This window comes from Enhydra lutris, unplaced genomic scaffold, assembly GCF_002288905.1.
Source record: "Enhydra lutris kenyoni isolate GAN:26980312 unplaced genomic scaffold, ASM228890v2 scaffoldscaffold35, whole genome shotgun sequence".
In the NCBI taxonomy this organism is placed as follows: domain Eukaryota; kingdom Metazoa; phylum Chordata; class Mammalia; order Carnivora; family Mustelidae; genus Enhydra; species Enhydra lutris.
This window is the reverse complement of record NW_019154119.1, coordinates 7,944,292-7,962,524: the sequence shown is the minus strand read 5'-3', so window position 1 is coordinate 7,962,524 and position 18,233 is coordinate 7,944,292. Positions and strand designations below refer to the sequence as shown.

The 18,233-nt window shown below is 40.9% G+C and overlaps 1 protein-coding gene across 1 annotated transcript; it reads right to left on the bottom strand.

The window, feature by feature from the left end:
• Nucleotides 1–213: 213 nt before the first annotated feature.
• On the bottom strand, nucleotides 214–17,904 carry LOC111154125 (lysosomal protein transmembrane 4 alpha). The gene is made up of 7 exons (XM_022513529.1): nucleotides 17,627–17,904; nucleotides 9,237–9,357; nucleotides 5,117–5,193; nucleotides 4,888–5,010; nucleotides 2,404–2,499; nucleotides 1,774–1,872; nucleotides 214–832 (listed from the first exon to the last, which is right to left on the bottom strand). Exons 1-7 carry the CDS (start codon nucleotides 17,735–17,737, stop codon nucleotides 758–760), a joined length of 702 nt encoding a protein of 233 aa, XP_022369237.1. The 5' UTR covers nucleotides 17,738–17,904; the 3' UTR covers nucleotides 214–757.
• Between the last annotated feature and the right edge of the window lie 329 nt (nucleotides 17,905–18,233).

The following is an 18,233-nucleotide window of genomic DNA, read 5'->3' as shown; positions in this document are numbered from 1 at the left end:
TTAATAATTTCTGGCCTGTGATTCAAGTAATATCTTCATCATAACTTTAAATAATATTTGAGTAACTGGACTAAAGAAATGCTTTCTAGTTAAGCCTGAATTGTGTTCTCGAAGTACTAGAAGACCGTGGCAGTCTGAGTTTATTGTAATGGAAAATGTTAAATTCTATCTACAACAAAAGGGTAATGGACTTTTTAAAAAATGACAACAGTAAATATTTAAGAGATTTATTAAAGCATCTTATCACAAAGATGGAAAACACATACAAATTAGAAACATGCAACCGTCATCTTCCACAGTCAAAAGTTAAAATGTTATGTACTGTTCCTGTTTTCATAGCTGAGAACTTCAGATCTTATATCCAACTCATTCATCCTGAATATTTAAGTCATTCTTCCTGAAAGTATCCAGGGCAGCAAATAACCAAAATGCAAACTATTATATAAAGAAAGTGAGAAGTTAAAAAAGAAAATGTGTAGAGAATACCCCTCCCCACCCCCCGATTAAAGGCAAACAATGGCACTTTGCTCTTGCTTAACCTAGATTGTCTCCAAAAACTATTAAAATGTATAGACTTAACAAAAAAAAAAGACTGAATAGATGTCCAAAAGGCTTGTTAGTGTTTGAAAATAAATGCTTAAACAAAGGAAAATGTATTTTATATCAAACAAGTTTGAAGAGCCCTGTATTGCAGCATTCTGTAAAATAAACAAGATAAAAAGCTGGTATAGGGTTTACTGACAAAGGCAGAATTTCTTCAGGCAGGTATGTAAGGAGGCGGTGGCTCTTTCTCAGGCATCTTCACGGCCATTTCATAGGTTGGCAAAACATACTGAAGAGAGAAAAAAATTATATTGGACTTAAAGTGCCTTTACAATCCTACCTGGAATAATTCAGCTTTCAGATTTTAGCTGAAGAATTTGTGAGCTAAGAAGTTCCTGAGCGTAGAGAGGACTGGTAACTGGAGGTGAGCGTCTGATCCAAGACCGCTAAAGACAGAGGGATGGAGGGGAGAGAGGCAGAATTTTGCTTCTGAACAGACCCTGCGGCTACCAGGACACCTTGACAGGAAAGGCAGGGTCCTTTGGACCACACTGTAACTGCAAAGTACCAGTGCCTCAGGGGCTGCGAAACTACAGGAAAGGAAGCCTCCGGTAAGATGCTGGATCCTGGACTTCATCAGAACCATACTTTGGATCAGGCGCTTCTACCACTTCTTCCAGGGTAAAGGCCACATCTGTGTAGGAGGGGCATTCCAGCCAAGTGACTCCAAGTGTGACATGCTGGCCCTACACGTGCCACATACATTCTACATGTTGAAAACCAGGAAGAGCTAATACAGCAGCAACTAAAGAGCCCCTAGAAGTAGGCCTCCCCACAGACTCACGGAACCCATGACATTCATCTCCCCACAGAAAAACCAGCTTCCCCTTCCGACCGTGGGGATGTTTTCTGAAAGCAACACAAGCTGCAGACGACGGTACCCCATCCTCAGAAGTTCCAGAAGCCACGAGCCTGGCATGGCTCACAGGGTCTGATCTCCCCTGCAAAATGCAACCCTCTGGGAGACTCCGAGGAGTGAAGTAGAATGAGCAGCGCAGGCGGCCCCTCGCCCACGCACCCGGATTTGCAAAGGGAAATGCTCAGTCCTGCAGATGAAAGCTCTCCATGCCTGAAACCATACTTATGGCACTGAAGAGGAAGTCAAGATCTAGGCTCTGAGAATCATCAATAATGGCTACTGAAGAGAGACTATACTAAAAGGTCACTCACCTGCGGAGGTGCTTCAAAGGCAGGATACACGGCGATCTCTGGCAGGTTTCTGTTGTTGATATACTTATAGCAGTTCCAAACGCAGTTGATTAGATATGCCTGAAAGAATGCAAACAAAATTTCCATCGGCTAGAAACTCAACAGACCACCTGCTCTGAAGTTAATAAGCTGACGTATGCTTTCCCCCACGCGTGCTCCGTGGAGAAGGGAACAGACATCCATCTGAACCTAGCACAGGCCAGGCCTTTTCCCCACCTGCTCACACTTAAATATCACAAGTTTCACTGATAGCATTTTCTAGAGAAACCAGAACTGGGGTTTTAATTCAGGTCTGGTAACCACTGTGCTGTAAAAGAAATTCCGTCTCTGAACCTTTGGAATTTTAATAGATTTTCAATCAAATAATGAACTACTTCCAAAAACATGATGTTCCTTACACTAGGAAGGATCCTGGCATTTCCAAACACTCTCTGGAAACAAAAGGGAGGACATCCCCCAGAGGCTACCTTTACTACTATGTCAGAGTAAACACTGTCCCCTAACTGTGAACTCGAAGGAGAAAAGGCAACAAAAAGGTTTAGACAGTGTTACAATCTAACTGGCTGCCCAAACATTTAGTCAGCAACTCACCTTAAAAATGATGAATAAGGCGAAGAACACAAGAACAATGAAGAGAAGGCAGCTGGAGTCCAATGCCAGGAGGTCATCTTTGTAGGGAAAATCAGGCTATAAAACAAAGCCGGGAGAGGAGAGGTGAACAGCAGAGTGGAGAGGATTTTTAGGGCAGTGAAATTATTGTTTGACACCACAGTGACTACTTTACGTCACTACACACTTGCCCAAATCTAGACAACGTACAGCACAAGTAAACCCTCGAGTAAGCTATGAGCTCTGGGTGATGATGACGTGTCCGTGCAGGCCCATCACTTGTGACAGATGGACCACTATGGTTTAGGATGTGGACAGTGGGGGAGTGGGAGGTGGGCACTTTCCATTCAGTTTTGCTGTTAACCTAAAACTGCTCTAAACCATGAAGTTTATTAATTAAACACATATACACAACTTGCACTTCATCAGAGCTTAGAGAGCATCTTAGAAATAGAAAAGGCACCGAAGTCAGAACTGACTTCCAATGAAAACTTACAAACAGAACTTAACTCATGGTACACCTTTAAGCCTCATCATCACAAATGCACACCACTGAAATGTCACACACATCTGAATACTGCTGTCCAAACTGAGCTCATCTTCTCTTTACTTCTCACTATTCTACATCTTTCTGGCCTTTGGAAACGTACTATCTCCTGTATACAACTACAGATTAGTCCCTGAGTCACCAGGTCAGGAGGTGCTAAGACTTACCTAAGTTTCATGGGGTCATTTAATCCTACCTCAGGAAATTAATTTTTCTAAAAGCCAATCATCAGTCTCAATACTCCTCAGAAAGGGGCAAAAAGGTGGCATGCCCCCGGTTATAAAAGCACACAGACTTCTGTGATTCACTGCAGACATAATACATTCTACTGTGAAGGGTCAACTTCATTTACTCAAATATTTACTTAGCATTTATTGTGTACAAGTCAGTGAGCTGGGTTTCAGAAGGGCATTATGAAATAATAATTAAGGATTTAAAAGCTGGCCAACAGAGAAGGAATTTGCCAGTCTGAGAGACCAAATGACTGTAACAAAGGGAGAAACCATTGGGGTCTGTAAAAGGATAGTAAAAAAATTCAATCTATGCTCTCTTTTAAAGCTCATCTAATTTTTGAAAACACTTTTTTTAATGGAAATGTCAACACAAAGGCCCAAATAATTTTTATAAAAAAGCAGCATGCAAAAATCCCAAAAGACCAAAAAAATAAGAAAGTTACCCACACACCAACTCCAAACCCTACCTAAGTGTCTCCTTGGGACAAAACTCTTAAGACTTCATTTATAAAGAGACAAAAAATGAATGGGACCAGCTCATGGGGGAATACTACGGCTTTCATTCAGGTGGTTTGCAATTTTTTAGCCAGACATGGCAAGAGATCTAGAATGAGGAACCTTCTGACCACGGCCAACCAGGACACTAGGCCCTGTCCCCAGCTGCTTCTCTCCAGCTCATCACATGCTGCTTTGCTATGTGCCAGCCACCATGGCCACCTTATAGTCTGCTGACTACACACAAAATGTTCCTTCCCACCTCGAGGGGTCTCTGTGACCTGGAACAACTGCTTCTTTATCTTCCCTGTCTTCATTCCTACTCAGACTCATGAGTGCAATTCAAGCCTGGCTTCCCAGCCCACGTGACACCCTGTGACACCCACTCACGCGGCTCACCCTTCTCCTTCATAGCCTTTTAACCACTGTTTTAATGCAGTAACTGTCAATTTTCCAATTCCTTCACTGGTTCTACTGATGTATCCCAAGAATGCAGCAAAGTGCCTCATACGTTAAGCAGCAACCATCAAATGTTTTTGGAATGAATGAATGATAAACTTGGTGGTAAATAAGATGGACTAGGCAGGAAATCTGAGAGCAGGGAGAAAATTCCTACAACACAGCACTTTTGAAATGAACTTTCATTTATCTGGACTCTAGGCAGCGAGAGCGCCGCCAGCATCTCAGCATCCAGTCGCCAGAGCGGTGAACTGTGTCAGTGGGCATCTGTGCTTTACTCAATTTATTCTGTGCCTCTGTTAGCAAGGCGTGCCCTCGGATATCAGAGAAGACTGAGAAGAGTATCTGGGGGGTCTGAGAAAACATTTACAACACTTCAGCTTACTAAGGGGTTCACGGGACTGCTCCACCTCTGAACAGAGCGAGAAACCTCTAGAGCCAAATTATGATACCAGTATACTCAAAACAAAAGTTGAACTACTCCTTAGACTCCATGACATCCATCTTTAGAGACTTTTAATGCTGCAATATACAAATGGTATAGTAAGAGGATATTCTACCTGTATCTTACTGGTTTCAACACGGTAATTGAGAGTAGTAGTAATTATTTTAAAGCAGTTTTTAAAAGTAGGGTAATTAAAATAAAATAAGAATAGTACCTAAAGTGGACTCAAAATTTCTATTTAAGTATTTTACTTAAAGAAAAAACACTTGACTAGCATATACACTTACTAATTGATCCAGATACTCCTTGATTCTTGGCAAGTAAGTGAGAGAACTGATAGCAACCAGGCAGCTGAGAACGAAGTCAAAAAGCCGGTAACAGAAGAATGGAATCAGCCAACCCACTTGATACTGAAGACAAAAGATAACAACCACAACATCACAACACAAATATGAAATTATTAAGTACTCCTCAGTAAAGGTCAAACTCTAGAAGTCAAAAATACAGGATACTTACAGAAATTGCTCCATATACCAGCATTGAACTGATTATAAACATAAGAACAGAGACGGCAAAAAGAACACAGGCATTATCTAAGAAAACAGAAACAAAAATCTAATTAAGCTACTTACATAAACAAAAAGAACAAGACTCTTCATGACAAAATAACGTTTTAAAACGAACTGAAAAAATTAGTATTTTCAAGATTAGCTATGAAAACATTTAAGATCAAGGCGTGTTAAGAAAAAAAATCTGTCTCGGCATTAAGTAATGATGCTTGAAGAATTCATGACTTTGTTTTTCCTGTTTATTAAATTGGCTATAACTCACTGACTCTTATCATCAACCACTCAGCTAGGGAGACAGATCTCTGCCCAGGGTCTAAGAGTCTGAAGGCGTGAAAACTGAGAATTAAAATCCAAAGTGGCAAGTCCAACAACAGAAACAATTCGCCTTCCCTGGGGAATCAGGAAAAAAATACAAAGAAATGACACAAGCTGGGTCTTGTGAGCTAAGCAGGGATCCACAGGAGGGAAAGGTTGGTACTTGCTTGAAAGACACACATGTATTAAATACAGAGCATTACACCTGCCACCTCTGGCCCCAGAGAAAATGCACAATCAGAAATTCAAGGTTCTCCATTAACCTCCTCTCCCCATCCCAACAGGTGAACTTGCTGCTTCTCATTTCCTCATGATTTCTCCACTACTTCACAGGCCTTTTCTTTGTTCCCCACCTCCCTCTCAAGTTGTCTGCTTCCTCTGCATTATCTAAGTTCATTAACTGCCTCACAAACCACCAGAGTAAGCTCAACAATACTAAGTCACACTCGACTTGAGTTTCTTAGCACAGATCTAAAGTTAATTCTTTGACTCTGGATAGAGATTAAGAACCAGAAGGGTGCTAATAATGATGGATAACTGAATAATTGCTGAATATTCCCACTATTAGATAACTGTCGTAGATCATCTTGTCACTTGGCAGTAGTACAAGCATCATCGATACCTGGCATTAAATTAGGTAAGAACAGCCCTCTTCAAATTTTTCTAGAGGATACAGAATATCCTCCAGATGCCCTATAGCAAAATAGGGGAGAAATGGGATGACAGGTGAAAAATACATGTAAGATGCTGAGAATAAGAGACGCTCTGCTCAATAAAGCAAACAAAATATGAGGGCTAAAGACCCAGATATGAACCTCAAGTTTCCAGCCACCACCACATTTAAGAAGCTCCTCCAGGGGGCTCCCAAGTGTTCACCCATTAACAACGTGAATATGAACTTAAATTCTTATTTGAAAAACAGATTGCATATGTTGCAGAAGCATTTCATCCCATATTGTTTAGCTGATTAAAAATAACTAACCATAAACCTTTTTATTTAAAATCAGCCAGCAGGGGCGCCTGGGTGGCTCAGCGGGTTAAGGCCTCTGCCTTCGGCTCGGGTCGTGATCTCAGGGTCCTGGGATCGAGCCCAGCATCAGGCTCTCCGCTCCACGGGGAGTCTGCTTCCTCCTCTCTCTGCCTGCCTCTCTGCCTACTTGTGATTTCTATCTGTCAAATAAATAAATAAAATTTAAAAAAAATAATAATAAATAAATAAATAAATAAATAAATAAAATCAGCCAGCAGGTCAGGGCATCTGGGTGGCTCAGGAGGATAAGTGTCAGCCTTTGGATCGGATACAACCTCAGGGTCACGGGATAAAGCCCTGCATCGGCTCCCTGCTCGGAAGAGTATGCTTCTCCTTCTCCCTCTGCCCCTCTCTCAGCTTGGGCATGCGCTCGCTCTCCCCCTCTCTCAAAAAAATCATCTTAAAAATAAAAACAGGGGCTCCTGGGTGGCTCAGTTGGTTAAGCAACTGCCTTCAGCTCAGGTCAGGATCCCCGAGTCCCAGGATCAAGCCCCGCATCGAGCTCCCGGCTCCACGGGCAGACTGCTTCTCCCTCTGACCTCCCTCTCATGCTCTCTCTCTCACTGTCTCTCTCTCAAATAAATAAAAATAAAAATAAAATCAGCCGGCAGGCCAATGATCAGAACTTAACTCGCTATTATAACACTGGGTCACGGGAAAGTCAACTTTCCACTTCCAAAGAGACACAAACTACCGACACAAACATGACCAAGTACTATGCATTTTTATACTGTCAAGAATAGAGGCTTTGGCAGAACCGTAATCAAAACAAGTACGGTAACGAATATATCTGATTCTCTCTACAGCAGGCACAGCACTCACACAACAGGCAGGAAACCTGTGACTCCATCCCGGCAGCTCAAGCCAAGGCGGCCGGTTCAACAGACCTACAAGAATGTCAATAGCCATGAATCTTTTTCTACACCTTGATTTTAAGAGAAACACATGCTGACACTGCATGCTGGAAAAAATGCTGACATTAGCAGGTTGTGCATAATTTTACAGCCTAAAGTACAAAATAACAGCCATTAAAAACTAACATTTTATACACTATTGTTATTTTGGGTTATTTTTAAGATTTTATTTATTTATTTGACAGAGATACAAGTAAGCAGAGAGGCAGGCAAAGAGAGAGGGAGGTAGGCTCCCTGCTGAGCAGAGAGGCCGATGTGAGGCTCGATCCCAGCACCCTGAGATCAGATCATGACCTAAGCCAAAGGCAGAGGCCCAACCCACTGAGCTTCCCGGGTGGCCCAGTTATTTTGGTTTTTAAATAGAAATAGACTGGGGCGCCTGGGTGGCTCAGTGGGTTAAAGCCTCTGCCTTCGGCTCAGGTCATGGTCCCAGGGTCCTGGGATCGAGCCCCACATCGGGCTCTCTGCTCCGCAGGGAGCCTGCTTCCTCCTCTCTCTGCCTGCCTCTCTACCTACTTGTGATCTCTGTCTATCAAATAAATAAATAAAATCTTTAAAAAAAAAAAATAGAAATAGATGAACTCAGGAAGAAAAAACAAATGCCAGGAAGGATGTTTCTAGTAAGTACTTAGTACCTCTTTTATCACATTTGACAACAGAAGTAAAGGATTATATATCTGAAGAGACAATCAGTAGACTCATTAAAATAGCATTTATACACAGTGTGAACAAATGTTAGTGTTTTCATACTACAATGTCAACAGATGGCCACAAAACTACCTGAATCCTAGAAACAGCAGTTAGCCCTCTGGACAGTGAGTGAATTAACAACCAAATTTGTTTTAAAAACAACTTGATACATTTATCAGAGAAGATCACAAATGTAATGAAAATCAAGAACTTATAATAAAAACCAATAAACCTAAAAATATAACTTGGATCCTGTAACATTATAGACATGAGTAGTCAGAATATTTTTCTGAAGTGAAATTTTAAACATGAAAAACTTTGCACTGAAAAGCTTGAGGCAAAATCTTCTGTTCAAATATTAAACTTCTAACATTTATTATATGAAATCTTTTTTATTATTTGAGAGAGAGAGAGAGAGAGATCATGAGCAGGGGGGGAAGAGCAGAGGAAGCAGCAGACTCCTGGCTGAGCAGGAAGCCAAAGGCAGTACTAGATCCCAGGACCCTGGGATCACACCCCAAGCCGAAGGCAGACGCATAACGGACTGAGCCACCCAGGCACCCAATATAAAATCTTAACTAGAATTTTTCTGCATGTGTATTTCAGAGAAAGATCAACAATGAAAATGCTATCACAGAATAAAAATGTTTAAAAAGGTAATTTCCATGAACATCTTCTATTTTTAACTTCAACACTGTCTTCCTTCATCCAAATGATTGAAATATTTAGAATTGTGACCCTGAGCAAAAGATAATCAGCAAATTTTCCAATAATTCGTATTTCCTATTTTCCTGTAAGCCTATTTGCTCCCATTCTCTACTATACCTGCCAGCTGACCTTAAAGGCTTACAAGTCTTTTTGTAATTTCTTCTTACGTCCACAGCACTGACAAGAATCAAGGTATACAATGTATATTTCTCAAAAAATCTTCTAGTAGTCCGTAACATTTTCTGGCCAGAAGTGCTCAATTATAATTCTCACTGAGTATCTTTGAAAACCCCACAAAAATACTATTATGCCTCAGCAGGCAGAATAACTTAAATACAATTTAATCAATCCTCTAAATAATTTTGTGTGTGTATGTAATTAGCAGGAGATGTTTTCAACTAAAAACATACCAGCCATTCTCTCAGATGAATAGTAATTGCCAATGACTTCATACTGAATGTTGACAGCTGGCATGGAGTTTGGATGAGTAACTTCCACAGTCAGCAAAATTGCCATCAATAGGTTTATCACCTGTGAAAGATAAGATATTATCAATTATATTATTAATCAGGAAACGGTCTTCACCACAATCTTTAGATGTCTTCCCATGTTTAAACTGTTCTAGTTGCAGTAACAAAGGCAGAAAACAGTAGCAGACCGGTGCACCTGGGTGGCTCCAATGGCTAAGCATATGCCTTTGGCTCAGGCTATGATCTCCACATCCTGGGATCCCAGGCCCACATCAGGCTCCCAGCTCAGTGTGGAGTCTGCTTCTCCTTCTCCCTCTGCCTCTCCCTGCTGCTTGTGCTCTCGCAGTCGCTCTCTCTCAAATGAATAAATGAAGAAAATCTTTAAATAAAAAAAAGAAAAATAGTAGACTACCTACAGATAAAATATGCAACACCACTCTAAAAATAAGTATGTATCTTAAAGTATAAACTTAAATGTTTCAGAGAAAAAATGTCTTGACTGAACCTGTATTAATAAATAGCAAAACAAAACAAAACGGCAAAACATTTAAAAGGAATCATTACAAACTGTTCGTATTCAGAGTCATGTATTTATTCACACACCAGTCTCGGAATTTTCAGGCTGGAAGAAACTACAGTTCACCCAACATCCTTATCCATCAGATATATATAATACCCATCAGTTAAGTAAACAGTGATGCATCAGATAACTCTAACACTCCTCTAAAGTACGTCCTATCTAACCAGAGAAAACTATTTAATTTCCTCTTAGGCCTGACTCAAATGCTTAAAAACCTTTCCAAGATTTTAACTAGGTCATTTTCACTTTCACCTACTGGCCTTAATTCTATCCTTTGAAACAACATGCTCCCCTTTTTCAGTAAGTGCTCCCTTAACACGTAAGGGGAGCTGACACAGGACTCCAAACAATCTTTGCTAGAATAAACGTTCAGGTATTTCACACATTTCTCTAATGGTTTAAGCACTGTCCAGCTACCTCACTACCTCCTTTCTGCTCTCCTCTGTACACATTCGCCAGTTTGTTGGACATACCACGAAAATGAGGTAAGATCAGCTGGTCAGAGCACAGAGATCTCAGTTCCTACAGCCGAAGTTAACAAATTTCAACTAGCACAGCCTGAAATCTCACTGGCTCCATCAATTTTTTGAACCTCATGAGAGAGTAACTCCCCCAAACCCTTAATTCTTTTTCACACTTGATCCTGCTCAGCTACCACTGGAACCTGTACAGGTAGATTCAGAGGCCCAAGCATAAGCCTTATACATTTGCAGTGGAATTCCACTGTACTGTATTCTTGCCTGTCAAGATGTTCTGGACCTAGATTCGGACACCCTACAGATTTCCTATCTCTTTTAGCTTCCAGCATTTCAAAATATGATCACTATGTATCAGTATCTCCATCTCAGTCACTAGTAAAATAGAAGAGGGCCAAGCGCAGGAGGGGGCCAGAGGTTGTCCTCTTCATATCAACTAGCAATCTCTGAATAAAATTCTTCACCACTTTCAGAGAAACATCTTGAGTCTTTGTCAAGCTTCTTGCTGAAATTCCATCATAATATCTGGTGAATTTTCCCAATCTACCAAGGTTCTAACTCTATTTAAAGAAGAAATTATTTATGCCTCTAGAGGTTAGTGAGTCCCTGCAGTACCCCAGGAGGCCCTGGCCCCGAGGTGCTCAAGAACAGTCCCGTGAATGGGTCAGTACTGAAAACCACCTTGGAATGCAGTTAGGCTTCCCTGTCTCAAAGTCCACAGAACCCACCCTCTTCCCCTTGTGAAATCTGAATATGATACTTTTAAGAACATTAGAGCCTTATCATCACCATACTTTGAACAAACTCTGTTACGCAGCTCTCTCCTGTTGTCCTGAATGGGAAGTAACAGTTTCTCAGTTGAAGGCACTTTACATTCTCTAAGACAAGCAACCCAAGTTCTATCATTCAGTAAGATTAGGAGAGCTACACAATGTCGCAATACTGAATTCAGAATCAACTGACATTTACTGAGGATGTACTATACAGCAGTACAGCAGGCCCAGTCACATGTATCACTTCACTCATTCTTCACAACCACTACTAAAGCCCATTTGCAGGTAAGAAAACGAAGTTTCAGCAAGTGAAATAACCTGTGATAAATTCACTGAGACAGTAGAGGACAGAGCTAGGATACAAACCTGGTTCTTTTTAAGACAACCTGCTTCAGAGCACCACATGATCACTTACACCCCTTTTCCTAAGCAACTCCTGTTTTGAGGTCTCTCCAAAAGAAAATATTATCTAAAGTTATAAAATGTTCATAAACTTTATTGTCCAAATAAATTATGTTCAGTAAATGCTCAAAAGCAAGGTACTTTATCCTTCAACTCCTGAAAGGTCTTACCAAGGACAACCATACCTGCAAGGAGGCTCCCTGGTTGAAGGCTGATTTTTTCCATATTCGTTGCAATGGGTTTTGGCTACCATGTGGTGTATGAACAGGAGTTCATCCAACTAGGTGAATTAATTACTGAGCAATTAGATATACCTACTGAAACCTTATAGATTCTGTATATGAAAATCAGTGTGAAATCAATTCAGCAAATTATTCTGTGCTAACAATAATATGGTCATAGTTAAAAAGCTCTGCACAGTATAGGAAAAAAAAACTCATTTCAAGAAAAACACAAACTCAATGACTAAATGAAGGAAATGACACAACCAAAAATATTTAGGAGTTTAATTTTCCCTTCCAAAATATAAATAAATTCCATAAATAGAATATTTAGGAAAGGAAAATTAAACTCCTAAATAGTTGAATTGCATGTAGGACTTACAAAATCTATTTTCTCTTACACGGATAAGCCACAGATTCATCCACTATTATCTTCTTGTAGTATTAGTGACAACTCAAACTTCATTTCACTGTCACAACCCTGAGTATTAAACAAAAATCACAGCTCTAATCGAAAAGACCAAGAAATGATAAAATAAACTGCAGTGTTACTTCTTTATAAGCTCACACAATCTGAATCTTCACTGACTTAATTATATTCCATTACATCACTATAATCACTAGAACTTCAACTTACATTTTAAAGCATTAACCTGGAAAATCCTCCTTGTGATCTGAAACTGAGCACCGATCCTGTGCTCGTATTTAGGCCCTGTGCTATATCTACTTCTGATTACAGTCGATATTTCTAAGTTCCACAGAGCATTTTTCAAAAAATCAATTTTACAGTCTTACAATGTAAAATTCCTGATAAAAGATTTCTCTGCAAATAGCATTTTGTACAACTTCAGAATTTTTATTCCCAGTTGATTTTTTTTTTTGCTTTTATTTATTCAGGAAAGAAAACAGCAATGTAATTAAAATAATGATTAACTTCTAAACCTCATAATACGGAGATACAGAACATAGCAAATATGTCAATGGCATGGGCTATGGACATACCATTCAATGTGGAAGCAGTCCTGTAAATTAACTGGGTCAAATTATTTGGTTTGCATTATTTTTGCAAGCCTTCCATACACTTTGTATAAGTAAACAAACAATTACAAAAACCAGATGTGTAGATTTTACTTGTTACAAAGGAACAGTTATCAGACCCATGAAGTACTCCGCCTCCAGAAAGGAATTCCTCTTTGCTTTCTCATCTCACTGCCACACCCATCCCAGAAGATTCTCCAGGAGCTGGTTTTTGTTTTAAATCATTATTCTTTAAGTTCCCACGGTATGTTTTGCCACAACCCAGTATCTGCTGAGACTATAATTAAAACAACCTACGTGCTTCAGGGCATCCTGATAAGGGTCTCACAGGCAGGAAGAATCTTTACTGCTAGTCACTGAAGCATTTTCAGCAGATAAAGATCAAAAAGGCGATCTCTAAAAATTGTTAAATGTTTCACACACATATAAACTTTCTTTGTTTACTGGTACGTGCAGTTTCAAATGAGTTATTCCTACTACTCTGAGGAGGAGACAATCTTACAAAAGTCAAATGAATACTTCACATGTTCTAATTAACAAGCTAGCTACTATACACATTTTATAGAGTAAGATCTATCATCCTTTTCCTTCAAGGAGAACATCTTGTGGGGGGGGGATAAAAAAATAATCATTAGTAATTGTGTAATAAGTACTATTTAATAAGCACATACAAGTGGTATGTAAAACTTTTCCAGGTATACAGTGAGGAAATCCAATCTCTCTAGCTGGGAAACAAGAAAAGCTTCAACAAAACATCTGAGCTAACCACTAAAAAATTAAACAGAATCGGCAAAGTGTTGTTAGTAGTCACAGTTAGGTGATGAGGAAATGGGAGATGTTAATACTATCTCACTATTCTTTATATATGCCATGTTCTTTAATAAAATTTTTTAAAAAGTGACTTGAGGGGGCTGGCGCCTGGGTGGCTCAGTTGGTTAAGCAACTGCCTTTGGCTCAGGTCCTGATCCTGGAGTTCCGGGATCAAGTCCAGCATGGGGCTCCCTGCTCAGCAGGGGTCTGCTTCTCCCTCTGACCCTCCCCCCCTTCTCATGCTCTCTCTCCCTCTCTCTCATTCGCTCAAATAAAATCTTTAACAAAAAAAAAAATTTTTTTTTAATGATTTGGCGGGGAGGGAGAAGAGATAGTACATGCGAAAGTACTGAGGCACAAAAAAGTGTGTGTGAGGAAAAATACTAACTTCGAAATATAAACAGGTTTTACTCTTATTTAAAGTAACAGGAACAAGGGCAGGAAAGGAACAGAGCTTGAGAAGAGCTGTCTTCACTTCTCTCCCAGAAATAAACTTCTAACTATGTCTGAGACATTCATGAAAAAACAGCCATATATAAAGTTTTTTCAAGACCTAAAATTATTACAAATGTTCACAATGTATTCTTGTTAACAGGACATCAACCAAGGAGGACAGTCCTACAGCCCACTTATAAGCCTACTTTCAATTACTCAATGAACATCTGAACTTATACTACATAACAAACTTGCCTAAAATCATTTGGCTGAACAACAGAGAAAACAATTTGAGGAAAGCCAAAATTTACACTAGAGTTCACTCTGAAATTTTGTATTCCTTAACTAGGGATTATGCTTCTTTCCAATCTAAAATGCCAAAGCTAACACTTCTGGGCTGGTACCTTTCTGGTACATAAAACTGGCTGCACTATTTAATATCACGGAATATTTTAGTTCACAGTGTCCAGTGTTAGAATGGCCTTAACACTAGACCAGCTGCTGGAAAGCAATGACACTGTTATCAGATACCTTCACTGATACAGTGTCTTGGGCCCAGCAGGAGGGAGGGCTGCCCACCTCAACCCAAGTTTCAAACAGCACAGAGGCAATTTAAAGAGGATCATCGGGGTGCCTGGGTGGCTCAGTGGTTTAAGTCTCTGCCTTCGGCTCAGGTCATGGTCTCAGGGTCCTGGGATTGAGTCCCACATGGGACTCTCTGCTAGGCGGGGAGCCTGCTTCCCCTCTCTCTCTGGCTACTTGTGATCTCTCTCTCTCTCCCTCTCTGTCAAATAAATAAATAAAAATCTTAAAAAAAAAAGAGGATCATAAATATCCTTCCACCTGAAACTGAGGAAAGAAGGATCCTTGACAAGGTAATGGAGGAGGGAAGTGGTATTCTATCTCACTCAAGCTCTTATTACTTCTGTCTTATAAAGAAGCTTCCAGCAACAAAATACACTGTTTGGAAAAGTCCTCTTTGTTTAGAGGTATTATACTACACCTTTGTGTAGGTGGTCTTGCTCTCTGAAAGGTTACATGCCTTCCCAATCAGCAGAAATTGTGTTTTTTTATATTGCAGTGGTACTGTAGAAGCCACACTTTTGAAAGTCACCAGCAAAACCAATGGCTTTTTCCCAGTCCTTCATCCAGTTAGAATCTGATGTTACAGATCACCTTCTCCTAAGTTTCATTTTTGTGTATGTGCTCCAAAAATCTCTGTAATACTGTATCTTAACGGCAGATATTTTCAAGACAAACATTTGAGATCCTTTGTGTGGCAGGTTAATAGAAATATAAAAGATAACAAATGATCCCTGTAATTTATTCTTTTTATATGTCCACTAAAGACTTTTACACTGAAAATATCAGTAAATTCCTTATGTAGGGACAGACTGATTTTAGAAGATTCCAATGTTCTGCTAACCCCAAACTCTATGCAACATTAGAACGGCCTCCTACTAAAACTGTGAAAACTAAAGCAGGGAAAAAGGGAGAGGTGTAAAACGGTTTCACATCAAGTGCCTCCAGTGGAGAATAAATGCCCTTACTGAAGTTTTTCTCCCTGCGTTTCGGGTTTTGCTGTATATAATTCGTATTTTTTCCTGCTATTCCTTTCCATTTTTATGAGCTGAGCCCACAGCATTAAGAAAAAAAAAATCTGCCTAGAAAAGACTGGAAAGAAATACAGCCAATTATATTCAGATTGTTGAAATTGGGATAGTGGTTATTTCCTTCTTGAGGAGGAGTTAGAAATCCTTTGTTCTGTGAATGGAGAAAAGAATCTGAGAAGAAACAGGAAGATTAGGTTTGCAGGCAAGAGTCCCAGCTGGTGGACACAATTTCTCAGTTCAGTAGGAAGGAGGTCATCTGCTAAGCAGGGTCGGGCCTGGTTAGTACTTGGATGGGAGGAAGGAGGTCATCTTCTAGAGATGAGGGAGGCATGGTTGAGGAAGAGGGCTGAGGACCCTAAAGATTTGAATGATTCTAGGGGAATGGAAGGCAAAACTAAGGACTAACAAAAGAAACTGAAGACCCAAATCCTGAGCAAAATGGAGAAGAGAGAAACCAAAGTTAGAAATACAATGCTGTTACTGCCATTAACTGATTAATGTCCAATATTACAAATCAGTTAAAATATAAAAAGGGAATTTTTGAGGAGAAATCTGATACAATTATACCAATAAGATGATGCTTCTGAATATTAAAGATATTAATATAAACTAAGAGCTATTAAACTTAGAAACAAGCAAATAAGCCTACACATTCAAGTTTTGTTGTTGTTAATGTAAAACAAAGCAAATAAAGCAATAAAGCAAAACTGTAAAACAAAACAGAGTGGTCAGAAATAATCCCCTGGTCGGAAGTAGTCCCCTGGGGGTCAGCCAGGAAACAGTTATCTGCCTAAGAGTATCCTCATCAGATGTTTGTTCAAATGGTAATGATTTCAAGGCACTGGGTAGGGAAGTAATGATAACAGAGAACCGCAAAAAGAATGTGATACAGCCTTTCCTTCTTTTTTTCTAGTTCACAGAAGTTAACAGAAACCACACAGTACCATTAATGACACAATCCTTCATGCCAAAACAAAACAGCAAAAAACCCCCACAAAAAGAGCAAAGTCACAGTGAAAGCAGACAATGAAGTCAACAATATGAGAAGTTTGTCAAAGCTTCAGTGAAGTCATTATAGCCTAAAGCTATCCCACCAGTCATAAATTAGCTTCAACGTGTAGGGAAACTGGAGATGGTGTAAGAAATCTCAAAAACACAACCAATAACACTGTCCATTTGGTCATGACATAGATCTTGGAACCCAGGAAATGCTAGTATATGTGGCCAGAATAGAGAAGTCTTCATTCAATAAAGGTCTCTTAAAAAACGGAATAAAAAGCGTCTAATGGGCAGGAGGTAGTTGAACCAGGAAAAGGCAGATCGAGCGTAAATCCTGGCAAAAGGCACTGCCTCCAAGAGAATCTCCAGATTTACAACAGAGGCCTTTCTGCCTACATCACAAATACCCGGGAACAAGTAAAGTCCAGGAAGCACAGACAACTGAGTTACAGCTGGATCTTTCGATTTCCTTCTAGGCAAGACAACGTCTAAACCAGGCGGCACTTCTCAAGGTCCATTTCTAATTGTTTGTTACGGGGGAAAAAAAAAAAATTCCAGGGAGCATAGGTGGAAGAGTGTTCTGATCCCGTGATCAGTACAAAAAGGACCAAAATCAGGTAGTTTCCAGAACTCCCCACTCCAGTATCCTCATCCCTCCCACCTACCCCCTACTTTCCATCCCCTCCCCCGCCCGCCCACAGCGCCTCTGCTTCTCCCCACTCTGATTTTCTCCTCTAATCGGAGCCAAGGAACAATCTCCCCATTCCTACCCACCCCCACTCCGATTCCTGGCCACAGTCCCTTCTCTCAAAGTTACAGCACCCTAAAAAGAGACTCCCTTATGCGTTCTCGCCCCACCCAACACCCCGTTTTCAGTCCCACCCCTCCCGATAAACACTCCCTTCCTTTCAGACCTGGCTCCCCCACCTCCCGCTCATGCGCATTCCCCTGGGCCCCAACCCTCCAGCCCCGCCCGCCCTTACCATGTACCAGGTCCCCAGGATGATCGTCCCGGTGCGGACATGGCAACAGCCGCAGCACCGGGTGCTGTAGAACCGGTCGCTGCGGCTCCGTTTGAAAGTCATGGACACCATCGGAATCTCACAAGCTTCGTTCTCGGATGGGCCCCTAACAAACGCTCTCCGCCCAGAGGTCGAACCCAGATAGCTATGCCACAGTTTCCAAAACCAAACGACGCGTCTTGAAGCCTACCCCCTGCCCGGGCCCCAACCAGCTCCTTCGCACCTGCGCACTAAGTGCCGAGTGGCGCTCTCGCGCGACCTCGGTTTACCCTTCTTCCTCCACCTTCCTCGCGCACAGGCCAATGGAAGAGAGGAAAGCGGGGTGAACTCGGCCCCTGATTGGAAAAACTTGGAGATTGACAAAACGTCACGCCCAATCAGAAGCGCGACTCGCCTCAGGGCTAAACGATCCCCGCCTCTTATGTGAGGGCAGGGGCTGGCTCGAAGGCCTAGAAAGGTTCGGGGTAACCTGGTAGTTTACCATCCCTAGGACGAGAGCGGCAAGAAAAGAGGCATTTAATTGGTAGAGGAAGAGACGAGATGGGTTGGTGGTAGAAACGGGCACGAA

Bases quoted from the DNA above. Each gene is read 5' to 3' on its own strand.
- LOC111154125 (XM_022513529.1), bottom strand. From the start codon at position 17,737: ATGGTGTCCATGACTTTCAAACGGAGCCGCAGCGACCGGTTCTACAGC. The intron at 9,358-17,626 runs GTAAGGGCGGGC...TATCTTTCACAG, and splicing joins TCCTGGGGACCTGGTACATG to GTGATAAACCTATTGATGGC. The intron at 5,194-9,236 runs GTATGTTTTTAG...CTGTTTTCTTAG, and splicing joins TTCATCTGAGAGAATGGCTG to ATAATGCCTGTGTTCTTTTT.